General features: G+C 48.6%; 1 protein-coding gene across 1 annotated transcript in view; it reads left to right on the forward strand.

The window, feature by feature from the left end:
• The window catches only part of GABBR2 (gamma-aminobutyric acid type B receptor subunit 2), a 342,974-nt gene that overhangs the window by 168,430 nt on the left and 153,256 nt on the right, over positions 1-21,288 (forward strand). Inside the window, exon 4 of the mRNA XM_036261795.1 lies at positions 8,618-8,719. Coding sequence (XP_036117688.1) covers positions 8,618-8,719 — 102 coding nt within the window. The remainder of the gene's footprint in view (positions 1-8,617; positions 8,720-21,288) is intronic.

Genomic DNA, 21,288 nt, shown 5'->3' on the forward strand with positions numbered 1-21,288 from the left:
ACCTGGAATCTTTCTCCCTCCCTACCTCCTGGCCTGGATCTGACCTCTCCATGACAGCTTCTCCCAGAAGCATGCCTTCGAGCGTGAGTGCCCTTGTCTTGATGGGTACCAGGGTGGTCATCTGATTAATGTCTCTCTCTCCCACTAGAGAGAGACCCAGGATAGTAAATGCTTTTGCTCATCAGTCAGAGCCCCATGACCACCTCACATGGTGCCTGGAATAGAAGAGATGTCAATATCATGAATGAATGAATGAATGAATGAATGAATGAATGAATGAATTCAATTGAATGAACGAGACTGGCAAGAACAAACAGACCCCATTCTGGAATGACTAGGCACTAGGTAGCTGTCCAGAAAGGGACCCAAGCATAGGGGCCAGGGAGTGACTGGGTGTGAGAGGGAATTCTAACCCTGGGAATGAAGCAGGAGCCCAGACTGAGGGCCTGAGGTCTCAGAAGGCCCCTTGCCAGTCTGACACAGGGTGGACCTTTTTACTTTGCTTTGCTGGATGACGGCTGACTTATGTGGGAGGTAGGGGCAGGGAGTTCATTGACCCTGCCTGTAGGCAGCAGAATGTTGCAAGGGGACAGGAGGCTGGCAGGACATGCAGATATGGTCCTGGGACCCTGAAGCAGAGATGAGGTGGTGGGTGGAGAGAACAGACTGACCCACAGGGCATTTCTTCAGTTACAACGGCACCTAATGCAGTTATTTCATAAGCCCAATCGCTGGGTGATTTTCAGAGAGTGGGTGTGCCCAGCGTCATCTGGGCAGCTGACATGTCATTAGTGGACAGGTGCAGGCTTCAGAGCAGGGAGGGGGCCTTGCAGGTGGACTGGCACTGTGACCAGCTCAGAGCTGGTGACAAGCTTCCCTCATGGAACGGGGTGGGCACACATTACACTTAAAATGGGTCACATGGACTGAGTTAGGCTAAGCCAGAAGATTCTTCTGAATTTTCCCAATTTCATTAGCTTCCTATATTTTCCTCTCATCTCCTTTTCCTTCTCTAACCTGCCCACTTCTTTCCACGTATCTCACAGCATGGCTGAAAACCAGCTGTGTGTGCCTGATGCCCGGTGTGTGGATGGAAGTTGTGTGCGCAGTCAGTTGGAGGCTGGAGGCCATTGTGATGGCTTTATTGGAGTGACAAATCCCTGTCACCCCCTCTCCCGTGGCCCTGTGAACTAACTGGGCGGGAGGCTACATGCAGACCCACAGGGCCTGCTGCTCAGATGGCTGATCAGATGGCATTTTCTCCCTGCTTACTCTGAGCAGGACTGTCCCCCCGGTTCTGGGCTTTCCCACAAAGTCAGCGATTCTTACTGGCTCTTGACTTCTGTAATAATGTTGGATTTCCCTAGAGTTTGAAGACTGAGTTCAACTGTTAAAATCTTCGAATTTGGCCCTGGCCAGTTTTGCTCAGCGGTTAGAGCGTTGGCCTGCAGACCGGAGAGTCCCAGGTTCAGTTCCCGCTACGGGCACAACTTCGGTTGCAGTTTGTCCCCGGGCCCGGTTGGGGTCGTGTGGGTAGCAACCAGTTGATGTGTCTCTCTCACATTGATGTTTCTCTCTCTCTCTTCCTCCCTCTCTCCCTTCTGCTCTATCTGAGGATAAATGCAAAAATGTCCTTGGGTGAGGATAAAAAATAATAATAAAAAAAAATAAAATCCTTGAATTTGGATCTTTGACTCCCGAGACTGCAGAGGAGACCTGAGGAGTCATTGGTGTCACCCCGTGACCTTTCTACTCCCCAGCCCTCCCATGTCCATGGCTCCCTAAAGGGCCCTTGGTTCCTATCCTAGCCACATGTCTCTCCTCTGAGCCTGAGCCACTCTGTCACTGTCCCTGATAGATACCAGAACTGCACCCAGTGTTCCAGGTCTGGTCTGAGATGGGGAGACCCAAGGGCAGCTGTCCCCTTCTTCATTCTAGATGTGATACCTTTTAAAATGTGATTCCCATTCCAACTCACCCTTTTTATAATTTTCTTACTCAGTTAACACATTATGGTCTTCTAATCAAGGAGGAAATATTCAAGCCATTGAAAACATTTTTCATACCATTGTAAACAGTTTGCTTAAAACGGTCCTGTTTCTTTTAGGACAGTGGGTCTCAAGCTTGAGTGTTCATGGGAGTCACCTGGAGGGTGGATTAAAGCACAGACTGCTGGTCTGGGCGGGGCTTGAGAATGTGCATTTCTTTCTTTTCTTTTTTTTTTTTTTAATCCTCACCTGAGGACATGTATCTTCAGATCGGGTGGGAGGGAGAGAGTGAGAAACATCGATGTGAGAGAGACACATGGAGTGGTTGCCACCCACACGACCCCAACCAGGACTGGAGACAAACTGCAACCGAGGTATGTGCCCTTAATGGGAACCGAACCTGGGACTCTCCGGGGTTTTCCAGGATTCTCTGGGACTCTCCGGTCCACGGGGCGACACTCTAACCACTGAGCCAAACAGGCCAGGGCAAGTATGTGCATTTCTAACAAGTTCCTGCGGATGCTGATGTTATTGGTCCGAGGCCACACTTTCAGAACCACTGCTTTAGGGACACAACTTCTTTATCTACAGTCCATAACAGTTCTTTTTTCTTTTCTTTGACATTTTTTTAAATGACCATTTACATTCAATATTATTGTGTATTAGTTTCAGGTGTATGACATTGTGTTAGACAGTCATGCACTTTACAAAGTGTTCCCCCTGATATTTCCACCTGGCATCAAATATTGTTCCCACAGTATTGACTATGTTCCCTGTTCTGCACTTTACAACCGTGACTATTTTGTTACTACCGATCTGTACTTCTTAAGCTCTTCACCTTTTTCACTCAGTCACTCCCCTCTGGCAACCATCAGCCTGTTCTCTGAATCTAAGAGTCTGTTTCCATTTTGTTTGTTTATTTATATTCCACATATAAGTGAGATCATATAGTATTTGTCTTTCTCTGACTGACTTATTTCACTTAGCATCATGCCCTCTAGGTTAATCCATGCTGTTGCAAATGGTAAGATTTTATTCTTTTTTGTATTCCATTGTATACATGTACCACAGCTTTTGTTTATCCACTTGTCTATCAGGCACTTGGGTTGCTTTCATAGCTTGGCTATTATAAATAATGCTGCAATGAACATAGGGGGTGCATATATTCTTTCAGATTAGTGGTTTGGGTTTTTAAAGATATAAAGCTAGAGCCCTGGCCGGTTTGGCTCAGTGGTTGGAGTGTCGGCCTGCGGTCCTGAGAGACCCTGGTTCGGTTCCCGCTAAGGGCGCGTACCTCGGTTGCAGTTTGTCCCCGGCCCTGGTCGGTTGTGCGGGTGGCAGCCACTCGATGTGTTCCTTTCACATCGATGTTTCTCTCTCTCTCTCTGTTCCTCTCTCTCCCTCCCACTCTACCTGAACAAAAAATGGGAAAATGTCCTCGGGTAAGGAAAAAAAAAAAAGATATAAAGCTAGAATCATAATTTTTTGAGAAGCCTCTATAATGGTTTCCACAATGGCTGTACCAATCTACCTTCCCACCAACAGTGCACAAGTGTTTTCGTTTCTCCACATCCTCATCAACAATTTGTTGTTTTGATTTATTGATGACAGGTGTGAAGTGATATCTCATTGTGGTTTTAATTTTCATTTCTCTGATGATTAGTGACGTTGAGCATCTTTTCATATGTCTGTTGGCCATCTGTATGTCCTCTTTGGAGAAGTCATACCACTTCTTGAGGGGGAAATTGTCAACAGCTCTTGCCTCCAAGCCAATCCCAAACTATTTATTCCTGGGGCTCTGACCCACCTGTTCTTCTCTGTGGTACCAGGCGACTTGGGATCCTTATGAATTTGTTCCAGTGGTGAGGCCCAAAGTCCCTGCTCTGAGAGGAGGGGGAGTTCTTCCTTAGGTGACCTCAGCCCTGGGAGCTGGCCCCAAGGTCCTTGCCTTTAAGGACTCAACCCCCTCTCTATTCAGTCCCCTTCTATCATCACTGGGGGCCTGGCGCATGGCCTTCCTTACAACACTGGCCCTCCTGGCCCTCCTTCCAGGTGACGAGGCAGCTTCTTCTCTGTCCCCTCCCTGCTCATCAGTGCCCATCTCCTCCTCTGGCCCAGGGTGGCCAGGGCTTCTCAGCAAGTCAGACTTCTAGTGGCTCTCTCCCTGGGCCCAATATGCATATTAAGCCCCAAGTGGGACCCTGGATATCCGTGTGTGTGATTTTCTTGGGAATGAAGGGTTATTCCTTTCCCAGAACACATTTCTACTTTTATAATGAAAGTGAATAAAAAAAATAGCATTCACTTTGCAGAAATGCAGTTTATAACCAACTACCAAAAGACATTGACTCTGTTCAAAAACATATGCCTGTGCGAGGCTGGTACAATATTCGCAAATCAATAAATGTGATACACCACATAAACAAAAGGAAAGAAAAAAACCATATGATCATATCAATAGATGCTGAAAAAGCATTCGACAAAATCCAGCACCCATTTCTAATAAAAACGTTCAGCAAGGTGAGAATAGAGGGATCATATCTCAACATAATAAAGGCCATATATGAAAGACCTACAACCAACATCATACTCAGTGGGCAAAAACTAAAAGCATTCCCCTTAGGAACGGGAACAAGACAGGAATGCCCACTTTTGCCACCTTATTTAACATAGTACTGGAAGTCTTAGACACGGCAATTAGACATGAAGAAAAAATAAAGGGGATCGAATTGGAAAGGAGGAAGTGAAACTGTTATTATTTGCAGATGACATGATATTGTACATAGAAAACCCCAAAGACTCCATCAAAAATCTACTAGACTTAATAAATGAATTTGGCAAAGTAGCAGGATACAAAATTAACACCAAGAAATTGATGGCATTCTTATACACCAATGATGAACTCACAGAAAGAGAAACTAAAAAAAAAATCCCATTTACCATCACAGCAAAAAAATTAAGATACCTAGGAATAAACTTAACCAAAGAAATAAAGGACCTCTTCACAGAAAACTACAGGTCATTGAAAAAAGAAATAGAGGAAGATACAAAAAAGTGGAAGCACATACCTTGTTCATGGATTGGAAGAATTAACATCATTAAAATGTCCATACTACCCAAAGCAATCTATAGATTCAATGCAATCCTCATTAGAATACCAACAACATATTTCACAGAACTGGAACAAACACTCGAAAAGTTTATATGGAACCAAAAAAGACCCCAAATAGCCACAGAAATCTTGAAAAAGAAGAACAAAGTAGGAGGGATCACATTACCAGATTTCAGGTTATACTACAAAGCCACTGTAATCAGAACAGCCTGGTACTGGCACAAGAACAGGTAGATAGATTAATGGAACAGAATAGAAAACCCAGCCCTGGCCGGTTTGGTTCAGCGGTTAGAGCGTCAGCCTGAGGTCCACAGAGACCCGGGTTCGGTTCCCGCTAAGGGCATGTACCTTGGCTGCAGTTTGTCCCCGGCTGTGGTTGGGTCGTGTGGGTGGCGGCCACTCGATGTGTCCCTTTCACATCGATGTTTCTCTCTCTTCCTGTCTCTCCTTCCCGCTCTATCTGAGTAAAAAAATGGAAAAATGTCCTCGGGTGAGGATGGAAGAAAAAAAAAACAGAATAGAAAACCCAGAAATAGACCCAAGACAATATGCTCAATTAATATTTGACAAAGGTGGTAAGAGCATACAGTGGAGTCAAGACAGTCTCTTCAATAAATGGTGTTGGAACACCAATCAGAAAGAATATATGTACCCCTATGTTCACAGCAGCACTATTTACAATTTACAACTAAGATCTGGAAACAACCCAAGTGTCCATCAGTAGATGAGTGGATAAAAAGCTGTGGTACATGTACACAATGGAGTACTATGCAGCTGTAAGAAAGATCTCTTATCCTTTGAGATGGCATGGAAGGACCTAGAGAATATTATGCTAAGCAAAACAAGCCAAGCAGAGAAAGACAAATATCACATGATCTCACTTATTTGTGGAATATAATGAACAAAACAAACTGATAAACTAAATGACCCAGAGACATAGAGGTGGGGTACAGACTGACAAGCCTCAGAGGAGGGAGTGTGTAGGGGGGAGATAAACCACAGAACTTATATGCATGTACGCATGACCAATGGACATAGACAACAAAGCTGGGGATGGGGAGGAGGGTGTCAATGGGGCAAAAAGGAGAAACATCTGTAACAAAAACAAATTAATAAAAAATAAAAACCACATGCCTGCAGTTCCAGAAGGAAAAAAGTGGTGATTTTTTTTTTTTTCAAATTTGCTTAGTAAGTCTTTGCCCAGTGAACTGAATGATCCTTCTATCCACATGTAAGGGTGTGGATATTTTTCCTTGCGAGGAAGATCACTTACATTATCATTTTTTCCATGCTTTGGTTATTTTAAAATACCATTTATTACTGGTTTCCTCCATTTGCTTTCCCAGAAGAAGTGCATTAGAATAAATACTCGAGCTGAGCACAGACTTCTTGGTGCTGAAATACGGGCAGTGAGCGGCTGGCTGCACCAGCTAGCCGTCTGACCTGCTCTGGCTCATCAGGCCTCGGGAACCACCCACATCTGGCGGGGCCCAAGAGAGCCAGCCTGGGACCATGTGGAGAGCACTGGGCCGGGGTCAAACTCAGGGTCCTCGTTTATGAAATTAGGGACAGAGTGAGATGACCTCTAGGGCGTTCTGGTTTTGTTTGTTTTGAGTTTGACCACTTATGAAATATTTTATCTGCCATAATTACACGCAGCTTTCAAGCACACACTTATACAAAGCTAGATCCTCCCTGAGGCCTTGTCTCACGCCTGGAAGTGATCATTCCAGCTTGTACGCAGTACGAAGAACTTCCGAGTGTACGAGCCATTCCACATCCTCAGCACTTTTCCTAGGCCCTGAAAGAGCCCTGTGAGTGCCATGCTGTACTGGCCCCATTTTAGAGGGGAGAAGACTCGGGAGCTGGAGTAGTTTTCCTGAACGGGGCGGCCTGCCAGGGAGAGCTGGGGCCTGACTGCGGTGTGTACACCGAGCCGCACTGCCTCCCGGCGGGCGTGTTTGCACGTGCTCCGTGTCTCATGGTTGTTGCACACGCCCTCAGAACACACAGAACAGGTCATGGGACCCCCGCCCGCATCCAGAAAGAAATTGAGGCAGCAGAAATAAACCGTAATGGCAAAGTCAGCTTTGTTTTCATTCAACTAGTCCCCACTCTTCCATCAAAGTGGAAGTAAAACTAAGGCTGGGCAAGCTGCGCCCTGACCGCGGCAGCTTCGTTCCTGGTACAAAACATTCTTCACAAAGTATTTCAGGCGTTCAGAAAAGCACGGATTAACAACCACCCATGGGCTCGCTACCAGAATCTTAAGACGCTCACACCCTGTTTGTGTCGTATTTCTTTTAAAGAAATAAAGTACAGAAGTTTCTATGGAAGTCCCCTTGTTCCCCTTCTGTGCTGGTGGCTTGCCAGTGACCATCCTGTGATATTTAGGGCCAAGTCATTCTGAACGTTTTGACATATACAATGGAAGAAGCTACCGATTTTTGAAACAAGAAGTGGTTTTTTTTCATTGTGGTAGAATATACAGAACACTCTAACCATTTTTATGTGTGCAGTTCCACGGTGTTAAGTACATTAGTACAACCAGCACCACCAGGACAGAAACCATGCCCATCAACCAGCAGTGCCCCAGCCCTCCTTCCCCCAGCCCCTAATAGCCACTGTTCTACTTTCTGTGTCTATGAACGTGACGCCTCTGGGTACCTTATATAAGTGCAATAATACTTGTCTTTTTGTGCCTGGCTTATTTCACTCAACCTAATGTCTTCAAGGTACATCCATGGTGTAGCAAGTGTCAGAATTTCATTCCTTTTCATGGCTAAATAGTATTCCATTGTATGTCTGTGCCGCGATCTGTTTATCCATTCATCCATCAATGGACATTTGGTTGCTTCCACCTTTTGGGTATTGTGACTACTGCTGCTGTGGATGTGGGAGTACAGATACCTCTTTGAGTCCCTGCTTGTAGTTCTTTTGGGGTCTATACCCAGAAATGGAATTGCGGGATCATATGGTAATTCTAGGTTTAACTATTGAGGACCAGCCATACTGTTTTCTACAGCAGCTGTCCCATTGTACATGCCCTCCAACAGTGCACAAGCAGTCTGTTTCTCTACATTCTCACCACCACTTTCTGTTTTTTAACAACAACCATCCTAATGGGTATGAACAAGAAGTGCTTTTAAGGATCATCACCTCTTAAAGAAGAAGAAACTGAAGACTTCAGAGGGAGAGGGTCACACAGAGAGGCCAAGGTCACAGCAAGTCAGTGAAGAGCAGGACTTGACCCTGGGTCCTACAACCTTCGCCTGCCTTTTTCTACTCAAACACATGACCCCGTTGCCATGGCTTTATGTCAGAGGGCACACATCTAGGGCCGTGGGCCAGGCACAGACTTCAGAGTTCTTGCACTTGGTCCTAACTTTCTTTTTTTACTTCAAAATAGTATCAGTATTTTAAAACGTGGGGATCTTATATTTTCAAAATCTAGATCTCTGATTTCTCAGCCCAAAAGCAGAAGGTCTGGTGACCCTCTCCTTTTTCTTTGTGACAGGTGAGGAATGACCTGACTGGGGTTCTGTATGGTGAGGACATCGAGATCTCAGACACTGAGAGCTTCTCCAACGACCCCTGCACCAGCGTCAAGAAGCTTAAGGTAGGTGTAGCTGGCCACAGCCCGAAGGACAGACCGACGCCACGCTCCTGGGTTCCCAGTGCCCTGGCTGTGGAGGAGCCTGCAGGTCGGGCGGTTTTGTTTCACCCCTGGCACCTCAGACGTGGGCAGGAGCTCCAGGAACTGGCTTCCCTTGGCTTTCCCCTTGCTCACTGACCAGCGCCGGCCAAAGGTTTGAGTGCCAACTGCAAGGCCATGTCGAGCTCACTCAGTGATTGTATCTGTCAGCCCAGCCTGACAAGCAAGGGAGGCACCAGTCAGCATCACCTCCAGTGTGAGTGTCCCAGAGAGAGGAACACGCTTGCCCAAAAACACAGCAAGGACGTATATTGGTGGGACTGAACCCCTAGGCCCCTGACCCCCTCCACTGACACTCCAGGAACACAAAGGGTCAACTGGAAGTTTGCCCACTCGTCAGTGGTCTCTAACTGGCATCTGTCTGTTCATTCCACGGTCTCTCTCAAATGCCTTATTTGTGCCAGACTGTCTCCTGGGCTCACACTTACCCTCAGGCCTGGCCTTGTGCTCAGGTGGCTCACAGCTGGTGAGGAAGGCAGATCCGTCTCAGGCAGCTGGGAACCGAGGGGCCTAGGAGCAAAGGAGGAAGGGACTCGCCCCACCCAGGGAGAGGGTTCCCATAAGGCTCCAGAGAAGGAACAGCATTTGAGCCGGCCATGGAGTCAGCAGGACTTCCAGGAGCCTGGCAGATCGGGTGGGGTCAGGGGAGGGACGGAGGCTGCAAAGAGTTGAAGCCAGTTTCCAGGAGCCTTGAATGCCTAGCTAAGACGTTTGCTCTTTTCTCCTGGGGGGCTGCTAGGGGTTTACAAGCAGGTACAGACGTGGTTAGAGCGTCACCTTCCTCTTCCACTCCCTCATGCCCACATTGAAAGTCGTCACGGAGACCCCAGGTGCCAACTGCTGACGTGTCCCTTCTGTCTCGGGCGGGTCCCAGTCACACTGGTCAGAGCAGGTGGCAGTCTAGGGCTCTCATCTTCCGAAGCCGTCAGTTCACAGCTGGCGGACAGAGGCCACGAGGTAAGGAGAAGGGACGCAGAGCACCGGTTGTTTGTCCCTGCCCAGGAGCAGGCATTGCACCTGCGTGTCACATTGCAGCCCTGGGAGCCTCTGCAGATGAGAGAACAGTAGCTAGGGAGCGCCTGCTGGCAGCACTGTTGGTTGGGGCTGGATCTTCCCAAGCTCTTGCCCAGGAGGCGTGGGGTCTGGGGTTGAGCCAGGCTGTGTGGGGCCCAGAGGACCCGAGGGGTGGAGCGCGCCTGTCTGCAGCCAGCGAGCACCTGGGGTGGGGCTGGGGGAGGAGGGCGGGGCCCGGTGCTGAACTGACATTCTCCTGCCACACGCAGTGTCTCCCCAGGGTGGGTACTTGAAATAGCTCCCTGTGTCTCAGAGGCCCTGCAGAGTTCTTCGGGCTTTAAAGTTTAAAGAGCCTTTGTGTATAGAGCAGAAGCACTAGTTGAAAGTCTGCAGGAAATTAAGGATGGAACTGGGTGTTCTGCTCACCAACCAGCTGACTCCAGGAGGAACAGGGGTGATGCTACAATGATGAAGGCAGCAGCCAACCTTTTCAGGGCACGAACCAAGGGCCAGGTCTTCGTGCACAGCCCTCGATCTTTACTTACTCATTTAATCCTCCCCAGAGCCTTGGACAGAGGGAATTTTGTACCCCCATTTCACAAATGGGGAATTTGAGGCTCAAAGAGGTGAAGGAACTCAACTCAAGTCACCCAGCTGGAAAGAGGTAGGTTGAAATTCAAATCTGGATCTGGGTGACACCAGGGCCCAGCTTTCTCCTCCACCGCTCACAGCTGCGGTCCTGAGAAAGGAGTCCAGCATCCATGAGCCTGGGAGAGCGGAGCAAGGACAGCGTGCTGTCTGTCGGCAAAGGGTTCCTGCCACGGGGGACACTCTTCCTCCGGAACCTGCATGGCTCCTTCTTGCGCCTTCTTCTCCTCTTTGCTGAGTAGTTCCCTTTCCCCAGCCTTGTCCCTTCTCCAGTTGCTTCATTTAAAATTTAAATCTCTGCTCCTCTCACCCCTGTTTCCCCTGTCTGCCCATTTCTTCCTCCATTTCACTGGCGGGCATGTGTGTGGCCGCAAACGGGGTGGCTTAAAACAACAGAATTTATTCTCTTACATTCTGGAGACTAGAAGTCCAGGGTCAAGGCCCTGCTCCCTAGACGGCGCTGGGTTCTTCCATGCCTTTCTCTGAGCTGCTGGTGTTGCTGGCAATCTTTGGTGTTCCTTGGCTTGCCTCAGGTTTCTGCCTCAAATGGCATTTCCCCTTCCTCTTCACCCTGTCTTTGTATTAGGACACGAGTCATGTGGATTAAGAGTCTGCCCTACTCTGCCCAGCCGGTGTGGCTCAGTGGTTGAGCGTCAACCCATGCACCAAGAGGTCGCCGATTCAATTCCCGGTCAGGGCACATGCCCAGGTTGTGGGCCTGATCCCCAGTGGGGGGGCATGCAGGAGGCGGCCAATCGATGTTCTCTCTCATCAGTGTTTCTATCTCTCTCTCCCTTTCCCTTCCTCTCTCTCTAAAATCAATAAAGAAAAAAAATTTTTTTTTTAAAAAAAGAGCCTACCCTACCCTAATATGACCTCATCTTAGCTAATTACATTTTCAATGACCCTGTTTTGAAATTATCTCACATTCTGAGGTACTGGGGGTTAGGATTTCAACATTTCTTTAGGGGACAGAATTCAACCATTGACAACACCTGACCTACTATTCATTTTACCTAGTTGTTTCATCATCTGTCTCCTCCCACTAGGATGTAAGCAGTAGGAGACAATGGTCTCTGTCTGTCGTGGTCACTGTTTTATTTCCCCGTCACTTATAACCAAATCTAATATGCTCAATAAATGTGTTGAGGTCTGGCCAGTTTGGCTCAGTGGCTGGAGCATCAGCCTTCAGACCAAGGGGTCCCAGGTTTGATTCCCAGTCAAGGGCACATGCCTGGGTTGTGGGTTCGATCCCTGACCCCAATTGGAGTCATGAGAGAGGCAGCCAATCGATGTGTCTCTCTCATATCAGTATTTCTCTCTCTCCCTCTCTTTCTCTCTCCCCCTTCCTCCCTCCCTCCCTTTCTTCCTCTCTCCTTCCCTTCCACTCTATCTGAAAATCAATGGGGAAATATCCTCAGGTGAAGATTAACCAAAAAAAAATTTGTTGAGTGGGTAAAGGTAAAATACTGAATCTGGACAAAGCCAACAGGACATAAGGGTAAAATACGCAAGAACAAAGAAATGTAACTTCTGGAAAGCTCTGAGAAAAAGCAGATCTGTGGTTCGCTGTGGGTAAGATAGAGAAGGAGGTACAGAGGACAAGGAAGAAAACCAAATAGCAAATCATAGAATTAAAGTCTGCACTGGAGTCCGTGGAGAACAGAGTTAATGGCAAGGAAAGTAAAAATCAATATCTGGAGGACGAACTTGAGATTCAAAGGAAATGGTCAAAGAAATCAGTTCAGTGAGAGGAAAGATAACAGTTACGGATGCTGGAGAAGGAAGATCCTAAGGGAAAATCAGGACAAATGAAACAGAACCAAAATAACAAACAAAGTCGCCACCCCAGCGTCAGCGAGCATGCTGAGCGCCCAGATCTTGGTTTCCACTCTCCAGGGGACGGAGCCAGTGTTCCTGGAGAGGCGGCTGGTTCTGAGACTGAGACCGGAGCGGGGTCCGGAGACGTCTTGTATCGCCAGAAAATAAGGAGTGCTCCACACACCACCTCCCGGGTGGGCTGGGTCCGAGAAGCACAGCAGCCAGCGGAAGGAGCCCCCCGTAACCCCACTGGGACATTAAGCCATAAAATATAACCCAGAGTATAAAATAAATATCCATGAGCCCATATTGATATGAATGACTGAATAAGTAAATGGGAGAGCATAGATAAATGTCCCATGCCAAAGAATTCCAAATAATTTATGTAACTATTTCACGCTCGAGGGGGTGGAGCAGAACTACCCACTTGTCATGTGACTTTCTTCCAAAAATACAGTGTGGGGGGTGGGTGGGGGTATAACGCTAAAGTAGGAAGCCAGACAAACACCACTCAGACAGGTGATCAGGGTCAACATCTGCCTTGATAAGTCCTAATAATAGGATGTACCCTTGAAATGATGTGATGAAAGGACATTTTACCTCTATGGTCTCCCTCCCCAAAATCGATAACACCAGTCTAACCATGAGAAAAACATCAGACACATTCTATTTGAAGGCCTTCCTACAAAATACCTGACCAGTACCCCTCAGCACTGTCTAGGCCTTTAAAAATAAGAAATGTCGAAGTCCAAAGGAGCCCGGGGAGGCCTGACCACTAAGTGGAATGTGTCCTGGGTGGGACTCTGGAGGGGAAAAGACATTAGAGAAAAGAACTGAGGTCTGATAAAGTAGGAGCTCCAGCTAATAACGAGTCAATATTGACTCATTAACTGTAACAAATAAACCCACCTACATAAGATGTTAAAAATACCAGAAACGGTGTAAGGGACCTGTGGGAACTTTCTTTGTGATTTTTCTGTAAATCTAAAACAATTTTCAAATAAGAAATTTATATTTTAAAAATTGGAGACAAACTTAAATGGGCTCAAGAGAGACCCGCTAAAATTGCCAATCTTCAACCATGACACAGCTGCCAAGTCAACAACGTCACCAGGAGGCAGGCAGGCTACAGGTGCGACTAGCTGGCCTCTCCATGTCCCCATGGAACTGGTCAAAAGAGTCAGATATAGACACCTTTGGGCAAAAGTTTTAAAATACAAACATAAAGGGGGAAATCTATAAGTATCCAGGCCAGAAAAAGCATATTTTCCACAAAGGTGCAAAATCCAGGCCACCTGGACTCCTCTGAGCATCCAGCCCAGAAACAGCGGTGCCTCAGGGAGACCTTCTCCGATGCGTGAGGCTCGCCTGATGCACGCGGCAGGGGCCCATCTGGAAGTTAGTCCTTGCAGTCCAGTGTCAGCCTTCTAGAACCAGGACAGACTTGACAGCTGAGGTCACAACAGGAATGCTGAGCAGGGACCACCAGAACCCATGGAAAGAGAGCGAGGTTTAAATGATTGTTCTAAAAGTGTATACAGATACAAAAATTCATCTTGAAAGCAAACATACATATACAGTATAATGCAAAAATAGATACTGTAGTAACAGTAATTGAATTCCATTAACAGAGCCAAAGAAGTGGATGAGTTAAAAAAAAAGGGGGGGGGTGTTAAACTCCTGGTCTTACATAGGAGAGAGGCTCCAAAGAGAACATTTTGCTCATGAGTTTCATAATTAGAGAAATATAAGCTAAAGAAGGCTTAGAATAACTTAATGGTAATTACACTGCAATGCAAACAGAAGCTTCTGAAACACAGAAGGTAAAAGCAAAGAAAATCTAGTGCATGTATCAAAAAGTAAATGTGAAAACCAGAAAACAAAAGCTGTAATTGCTGACCAAATATAATCATCCTGACTGTAAATTCAAATAAGTCAAACTTCCCATTAAAAGACAAAGACTGAGCCCGGCTGGTGTGGCTCAGTGGTTGAGTGTCGAGCCATGCACCAAGAGGTCGCTGGTTCGATTCCCAGTCAGGGCACATGCCCAGGTTGTGGGCCAAATCCCCCGTGGGGGGCATGCAGGAGGCGGCCAATCGATGTTCTCTCTCATCGATGTTTCTATCTCTCTTCCTCTCCCTTCCTCTCTCTCTCTCTAAAATCAATTAAAAAATAATAATAAAATTTTACCCCTGGCCAGTTTGGCTCAGCGGTTGGAGCGTCCGCCTGCAGTCCAGAGAGACCCGGGTTCGGTTCCCGCTAAGGGCACGTACCTCGGTTGCAGTTTGTCCCCGGCCCTGGTTGGTCATGCGGGTGGCAGCCACTCGATGTGTCCCTTTCACGTCGATGTTTCTCTCTCTCTCTCTTCCTCCCTCTCCTTCCCACTCTATCTGTACAAAAAATGGAAAAATGTCCTCGGGTGAGGATTAAAAAAAAAAAAGACAAAGACTTTCGGATTGTACTTTGAAGAGCTAACTGTAGCTATTTACAACAGAGTGACACAGAAAGGTCAAAGGTGAAAGGTTGGGCAAAGGTCCAGTGTACCAAACAAACCAAAATGAAACAAGGATCCCGGTGTTCATATTAGAGCAAAGAGAATTCAAGGTTCAGGTGTTAGAGAGAGTCATTTTCTGTAAATAAGGGTACACTTCACCATGAGAATAACACACTCATGGACCATTATTGCTCTAAATTGCATCTCACTGAAATATATAAAGAAAAGCCTGCTAAAATACAAAGGGGAATTGACAGAAACACAAAAGTCTTGGGAGCCATAACATCTCTCTTCGTCTTGGACAGATCACCCAAGCGAAAATAAGCGAGAACATAGAGGAACTGAATAATGAAATTAATCAGGCTGATTTAGCAGCTGTGAATCTAAAGAAAGTCAGGAAATAAAACCATCCTCGTGTGATGAAGACCCCAGGCAGTTAAGCTCATTCTGGGCCTTTAACATTAACTGTTGCCAGGCCTGAGTGGAAGGCCGCCCCAGGGTGCGGCCTTGGGCCCCTGGGGGAGGGCACCAGGCTTCTGTTCAGTTGCTTTGCCCACCTTCCCCGGAGCAGCCCCCATTCAGATTACAGGAAAATCTCCCTATTTTGTAAGTCAGCTGACTGGCAACTTTCGTTCCATCTGCAGCGTTAATCCCCCTTTGCCACGTCACATGGCATGTTCACAGCTTCTGGGAATTAGGACATGGATGTCTTTGGGGGGCCATTATTCTGCCTGTCGCTGAAAGACCACAGAGACGGGCCTTGCGGAGACTGTTCCCCGCTTTGCTCCGCGGGAGAGTCCTAGTGGGAATTGCATCCCTGTCCCCAGGCCCGGAACCCAGCCGTCAGTCTGAAACCGGCGTACAGGCGCCCGAGGGCACGCAGAGCCAGCCGAGCCAGCGGATACCGCGCCTTCCCGGCAGGCTGGCTTTGCTCAGAGATGTGGAAGAAGAAGCATTATTTTTATCTTAAGATAAGCATAGATATGTTATTAGAATGCTAACTATACATGAATTTTTTAAATAAAATAATAAACTTGAAAGAAATGCCGTGCTTTGCCAGTGGGCTGCCATGGACTATTCCCCCTCGCTCCCTTTCTGAGGACTGTGTGTCTCCTGCTTCTCTGCCTTTAGGGACCTTCTGGCGAGGCAGAAGAGGGCTAAGAAAGACTAATTTTAGCTAAATAAAAGAGTGTTCATTCTGGGTGTGGAGTCGGTCTGTCAGAGCCAGGAGGGGCTCTGGAAGACGCTGAGGCTGACTCTCTCGAGCCTACCCCAGGTCTAGCCAGAGAGACCCCTTCCGCCGTGTCCTCTGCCCCGGTCAGGCCACCTCCCAGCCTGCATCGTGGCCAGCCTCTAACAGCTCAGCTGTCCTGGGGCTCCTGGTACCTCCGCCTTTTCTACAGCATCTAGCACCATTTGGTTGGATTTTATTTGATTTTTCAGCAGCCTGGTAAGGTAGAGAGAGTGGGTCTGCAGGGCTGGGCCTCTGAGAACCAGGAAGCTATTGAACAGGGATCAAGATAGAAGCACAGGTGGCAGGAGATGCCAAATAACCCAGCGGTCAGTGTCAGGTCGACCTTGACCATCTAGCAGGACCCCACACTCCTGCCACAAGGGAAGGAAGACAGGACAGGGTGGACTTCTGTTTTTCTGCTCTTTTAAATGTACAGCAGCTACTGTGATGTCTCAGGATTGCACTTGCCCCTCGGGTCCTTTCACTTCTAAGTGGCAGGACTTGTCTCCATGAGTCGTTGCTGCGGCTGGATGCTGAGCTCCTGCGGTCAGGCTGTTGGGGTGGCCCTCCTGGCCTGGGAGGCACTGGACAGGGGAGTGGTCATGCATTCAGGCTCTGGAGCCAGGCCCACCTGGGTCGCGGCCGGCACCTCTGCTTCCTATGTGAGCATCTTAGTCTAGAAAGAGGGCCTGAGATTTCTGTGAAAATGTGTACGGAGAGTATACTCAGGAGAAGGGGGGAGAAGCAGGATGAGGCTGGAGGGGAGTGAGGCCAGAATGCTGTCTTGGTGGAGACCGGTTAGCCCGGCCCCGCCAGGCCTCTGGAGCCTGCACCGTGGAGCTGGGCCCGCCTTTCTGCAGAGGGGCTGGGGTCTTCCACTGTGCGTCAGTCCCTGGCTGCTGTGGAGCGAGGGCCTGGCCTCGCCTCCTGGGGCGGGAAGCTCCCCTTCGCTGAGAGGGAGCGAGCCGTCAGCAGTGCACCCTTACTGCAGTCTCGAGGACAGAGTCCAGAGGGGCCCGGGGTGTCGCTATGCCTGGGAAAGTCTCAGTTTGGGGGAGAGGGACCTCAGTTTGCTGTGAGACCTTCCAGAGTGGGCATAAGAATAACACCTGCATCCCACACCGAGACCGATGTACTGCTCAGCACCGTGCTTGAAGGGGTTCAGGGACTGTCCTTTACGTTGGCTTTGCTGCATCCCCTGCACACTGGAGGGGTTTTGAACTGGGTCATCCTTCTCAAGTGTCACTTTTGTATGTGTGTGATTTTTGCTCCCTTTAGAGGTCTCTGAGACGAAGGGGTTCCAGACAAAAAATGAGACTAGCCTAGGAAAGAGGAAAGGAAATCCCCCCACAGTTTTCGCCTCCCATCCCTCAAGTCATGGCCATTTCCTTCCATTTTTGCCCCTTCCCTATGGGCGTGGCTTCTTGAGGGCATGACCATAGGTTTCCACTCTGGTCTGCAGCCTTCGGTCTAGCCATCTGAGAGGAAGTTGTCATTCGTCCAATCTCAGGTCATCTACTGGCACTCCGGCGGCCTCCTGCAGAGCCAGAGTCCGTGGAAGGGCCTGAATTCTTAAGGCCCTGACCTCTGCCTTGTTCCAGGTTCTCTGTGACATCACAGCTCTGCTCTGTCACTGTCATCCTCAGGGACACGTATGGCTCTCCTCCCTCATGTCCCCCTCCCTCAAGCTCCTTAAACTGTCCCCAGACCCTTGCGACCACAGAGGGGAGTGTGCATGTACCCCTGGCTGGGAGGTGGGGAGCTTGGCCAGAAGCAGGGGCCGCTACCAATACAGAATTTATCTCTCCACTCTGGACTTCCAGGAAAAGATGCTAGTTATGCAACATTTTAAAGCGTTATTCTGGAACTTCCGTGAGAGCATACTATGTGTGTTAAAAACTGATAAGATCCCACAAATCCAAAACCTTTCCCCTTATCTCTTTTCCAGTAAACTGCTGCTCCAGAAAGATGAACCATGTATATCACACTTTTATACTCACAGGACCACTCCTCATGCCCTGGGGATGCTCATACCCTGCTTTGAAAGACCTCCCAGCCCTGGCTGGTTTGGCTCAGCGGTTGGAGCATCGGCCTGCGGACCAGAGAGTCCCGAGTTCAGCCCCTGCTAGGAGCACGTACCAAAAAAGAAAAGAAAAGAAAAGGACCTCCCACTCTTCAAACCGCTCTCCAGGCCCCCACTAAGGGTGCCAGTCCAGCTGCATCTCCCTTTATCCTCCTCCCGACCCCAAGATCTCAGGTTCCAGCTGCACTGGGTGCTGGCTTGTCCTGTTTCCTCCCAGACTTGGCAGCATCTTGCCCTCTGACCATCTAGAATTAGGGTGGGTGTGAATAGCTCCCTGGAGCAGGTACAGCCCGGCTCTGGATAGGGTCTTTCCTTGGGGCACTCTAACGGCCGGGAGCATGAGGGTGAGAGCACTGCTTCTGGGGTGATGTGAAGTCTTGGAGGAAGTTGTTTGCCTCTCTGGGAAGAGGTTAACTAGATCACTGATCCCTTGGGCCCCATCCAATGCTAACAGTCTAGGAGCACAGACCAAGCAATCCATGCAACTCGGTTGTCAAGGCGACAGAGACACTAAATGGCCCACAAAGGGCAGAGCTGGTTATTATCTGTCAGTAGGTGTCAGGTGGTCAGCCATGAAGATGTGGGTCCCTTGGTCCATTCAAGAAATGGGCATGGTGAACCCAGGCAGTGCTTAGGCCCTAGGGCAACAGGATATCAGTGCAGCGATGACACCAGCTGCCGAATAACCGGTGGGAGCCAGGCTTTCATTCACTTCATCATGCACGATGCAATACCTATTTGTTGATATTTATGCTATGACCTGTGCTGGGAGCTGGGACCCAGAGATGAATCAAGTTGCCCTTAGTCCAGTGGGGAAGACAGACAAGTAAGTTGTCTTGTGCCATGATAAAGTGCTCTGGAACCACGGAGGAGTACATGGCCACCAATACTGATGGGACAGAGATGGCCTCTCGGAGTAGGGGCGCCTGAGCGAAGGCATGGGGGGTGAGTAGCAACTAGCCAGGCCAAATGAATGGGGTGGGAGGGAAAGACATTCTGCATGGATGAGCTTACAGAAAGAAAGGGGGGATACAGTGAGAAAATGAATGAATGAATGAACGAACAATTGAACGAAGAGCAGACCTGCAGGTGGTTCATTCTCACTGCTGTGGAGGAGTTGAGAAGTGAGGACCCGTGAGAAATGGATTGAGAGCACGCAAGAGTCCTGCATGCTCCACTGAAGAGCTCGGAGCTGGATCTGTAAAGCTCAGGGAGCCATGAAAACATTTACATGATCACATTGGAATTTGGGGATGACCTTTGCTCTGTGCAGACTGGGGTGGGAGGCAGCGGTGGTTCACCGAGTAGGGAATGGTGGTGGCTAAACCCGGGCCATGGGGCTGGAGGGACAGGGATGATTTGGGAGCTGTGACTGGCAGAACCAACGGCTCTGTTTGTGGCTCGGATGAAGAAGAGTGACTCTAAGATGACTGCCAATCTTCCCAGCAGGGGGAGGGGAGGTTGGTGCCACCAGTCTCAGAGATGCACAATACAGGAGGAGGAAAGGGCTTGTACACGTGGAGCTTGAGGTGCCTGGAGAATCCACGGAGGTGTCCAGTGAGCCGCTGGGGACGAGTCTGGGCTGCGGAGAGAGATTTTGGAGTCCACGGCACACGGGATTTGTGGCTGGTGTCATGAATAGGTTGCCCAAGGAGAGTGACGAGGGCAGCACTGAGTGGAACACCAGCATTTAGGGACAGAAAGATGAGGAGCTGATTCTGAGCGGGAGTGAGCAGGAGGTAGGAGGGACCCAGAAGGGAGCATCATGGAAGCCAATAGGTGGGCTTCATGTCAGGAATCCTGCAGCTACCTGCAAGATAGGTAGCATTCTCTCTTTCCGAGATGAGGAAATTGAGGTTTCAGGAGAGTTCGACCCAGGGTCTTGCAGCTGGTCAGTGGTGGAGCTAGGATTTTAGCCACGGTCTCTCTAACTGCAAAATCCAATAGCTGTTTCTACTGTACCATGTTTAGCAACACTGGACTTGGCACAAAGTAGATGTTCCATAAATGTCTGTTGGATGGCTGGATGGATACTTTTAGCAGCAAGAAATGCTAAAAGATTTCAACAAGCAAGCAGAAAGACCCCGGAGTGTGCCTGGGAGCGTGTCCACAGAACGGAAGCAGCCCAGAACTTTGTATAGCATTGCGGACATGGTGATGACAAAGGCTGGCCCTCCTTCAACTGCTCTGTTAATGATCTCTGAAAGTCCTTTCAGAGCAAGTTTTTTTCTTCTTCTGCTTTCCATTCTTGCTTGCAAACGAAGGATGATTTTAGAATCCAAGCCTTTTTTATTTTGCTAAAGTACATGATGAGTAAAATGGCCTCCCAGTCAGCACTTTCCAATTTTGAAAGATGCTAAAAACTGATCTTTAAAAGCATGTGTCTCTTCTTTGTGCATCAAAGGGCTCTGAGGCCTGAGGGAGAGGACGGGATGCATGGTGGAAGGTAGCGCCACCTGCAGGGCTGAGCCTCACTGCAGAAGGCAGGACGTGACGGGTGCGGGCCGGCACGCAGGCCAGGGCCCAGCTGGCCTCCTGGTGGCCGCCCCGCACACCCTCCGTCCGCCTGTTCTCTGTGAGGTAGGGCCCAGCCTGGACCCTCACCCCCTGGAAAGCAACCAAGGGCCCCTTACTTACCCTGGCAGGGGAGGGAGCCTCAGACAGACATGGAGTAAATGTTTGTTGAATTAATAAATGAGCCAAAAGAGCTGTTGTATAACTTATACATATTATCCACATTGAGATAATAAGATAAGAACCACTTACGGAGATTTTGAACATAGGTTTTTGTTGTGTTTTTTTTTTTAAATGAAGATGGGTGGGGGAGGTAATAAAATCTGAATACTAGCTAGTACTTACTGGGCATTTACTGTGTGCCCCCAGCAACTGAAAGGTGGGTACCACCATTGTCCGCAGTTCACAGATCAGAAAATTGAAGCCTCGATGGAGAAGAAGGCGCCACCTGAGGCCACCCTTGAAGACCCGATATTCGAACAAAGCTCAGAACTCAGAGAGACTCTGAAATTTAATTAGGAAGCTTTGTGGGTTCCAGGAAGGTAGACAAATCTAGAATAATGGGCAGGGTGGGGGTGGGGTGGGCTGGGTTTCCTGTCTCATTTCTGTAGATACCATCCTGGGGACCTAGGAAGCTCCCTTCTCTCCTCTGGCCTCAGTTTCCC

Source organism: Molossus molossus, unplaced genomic scaffold, assembly GCF_014108415.1.
Source record: "Molossus molossus isolate mMolMol1 unplaced genomic scaffold, mMolMol1.p scaffold_m16_p_14, whole genome shotgun sequence".
NCBI classification, from domain to species: domain Eukaryota; kingdom Metazoa; phylum Chordata; class Mammalia; order Chiroptera; family Molossidae; genus Molossus; species Molossus molossus.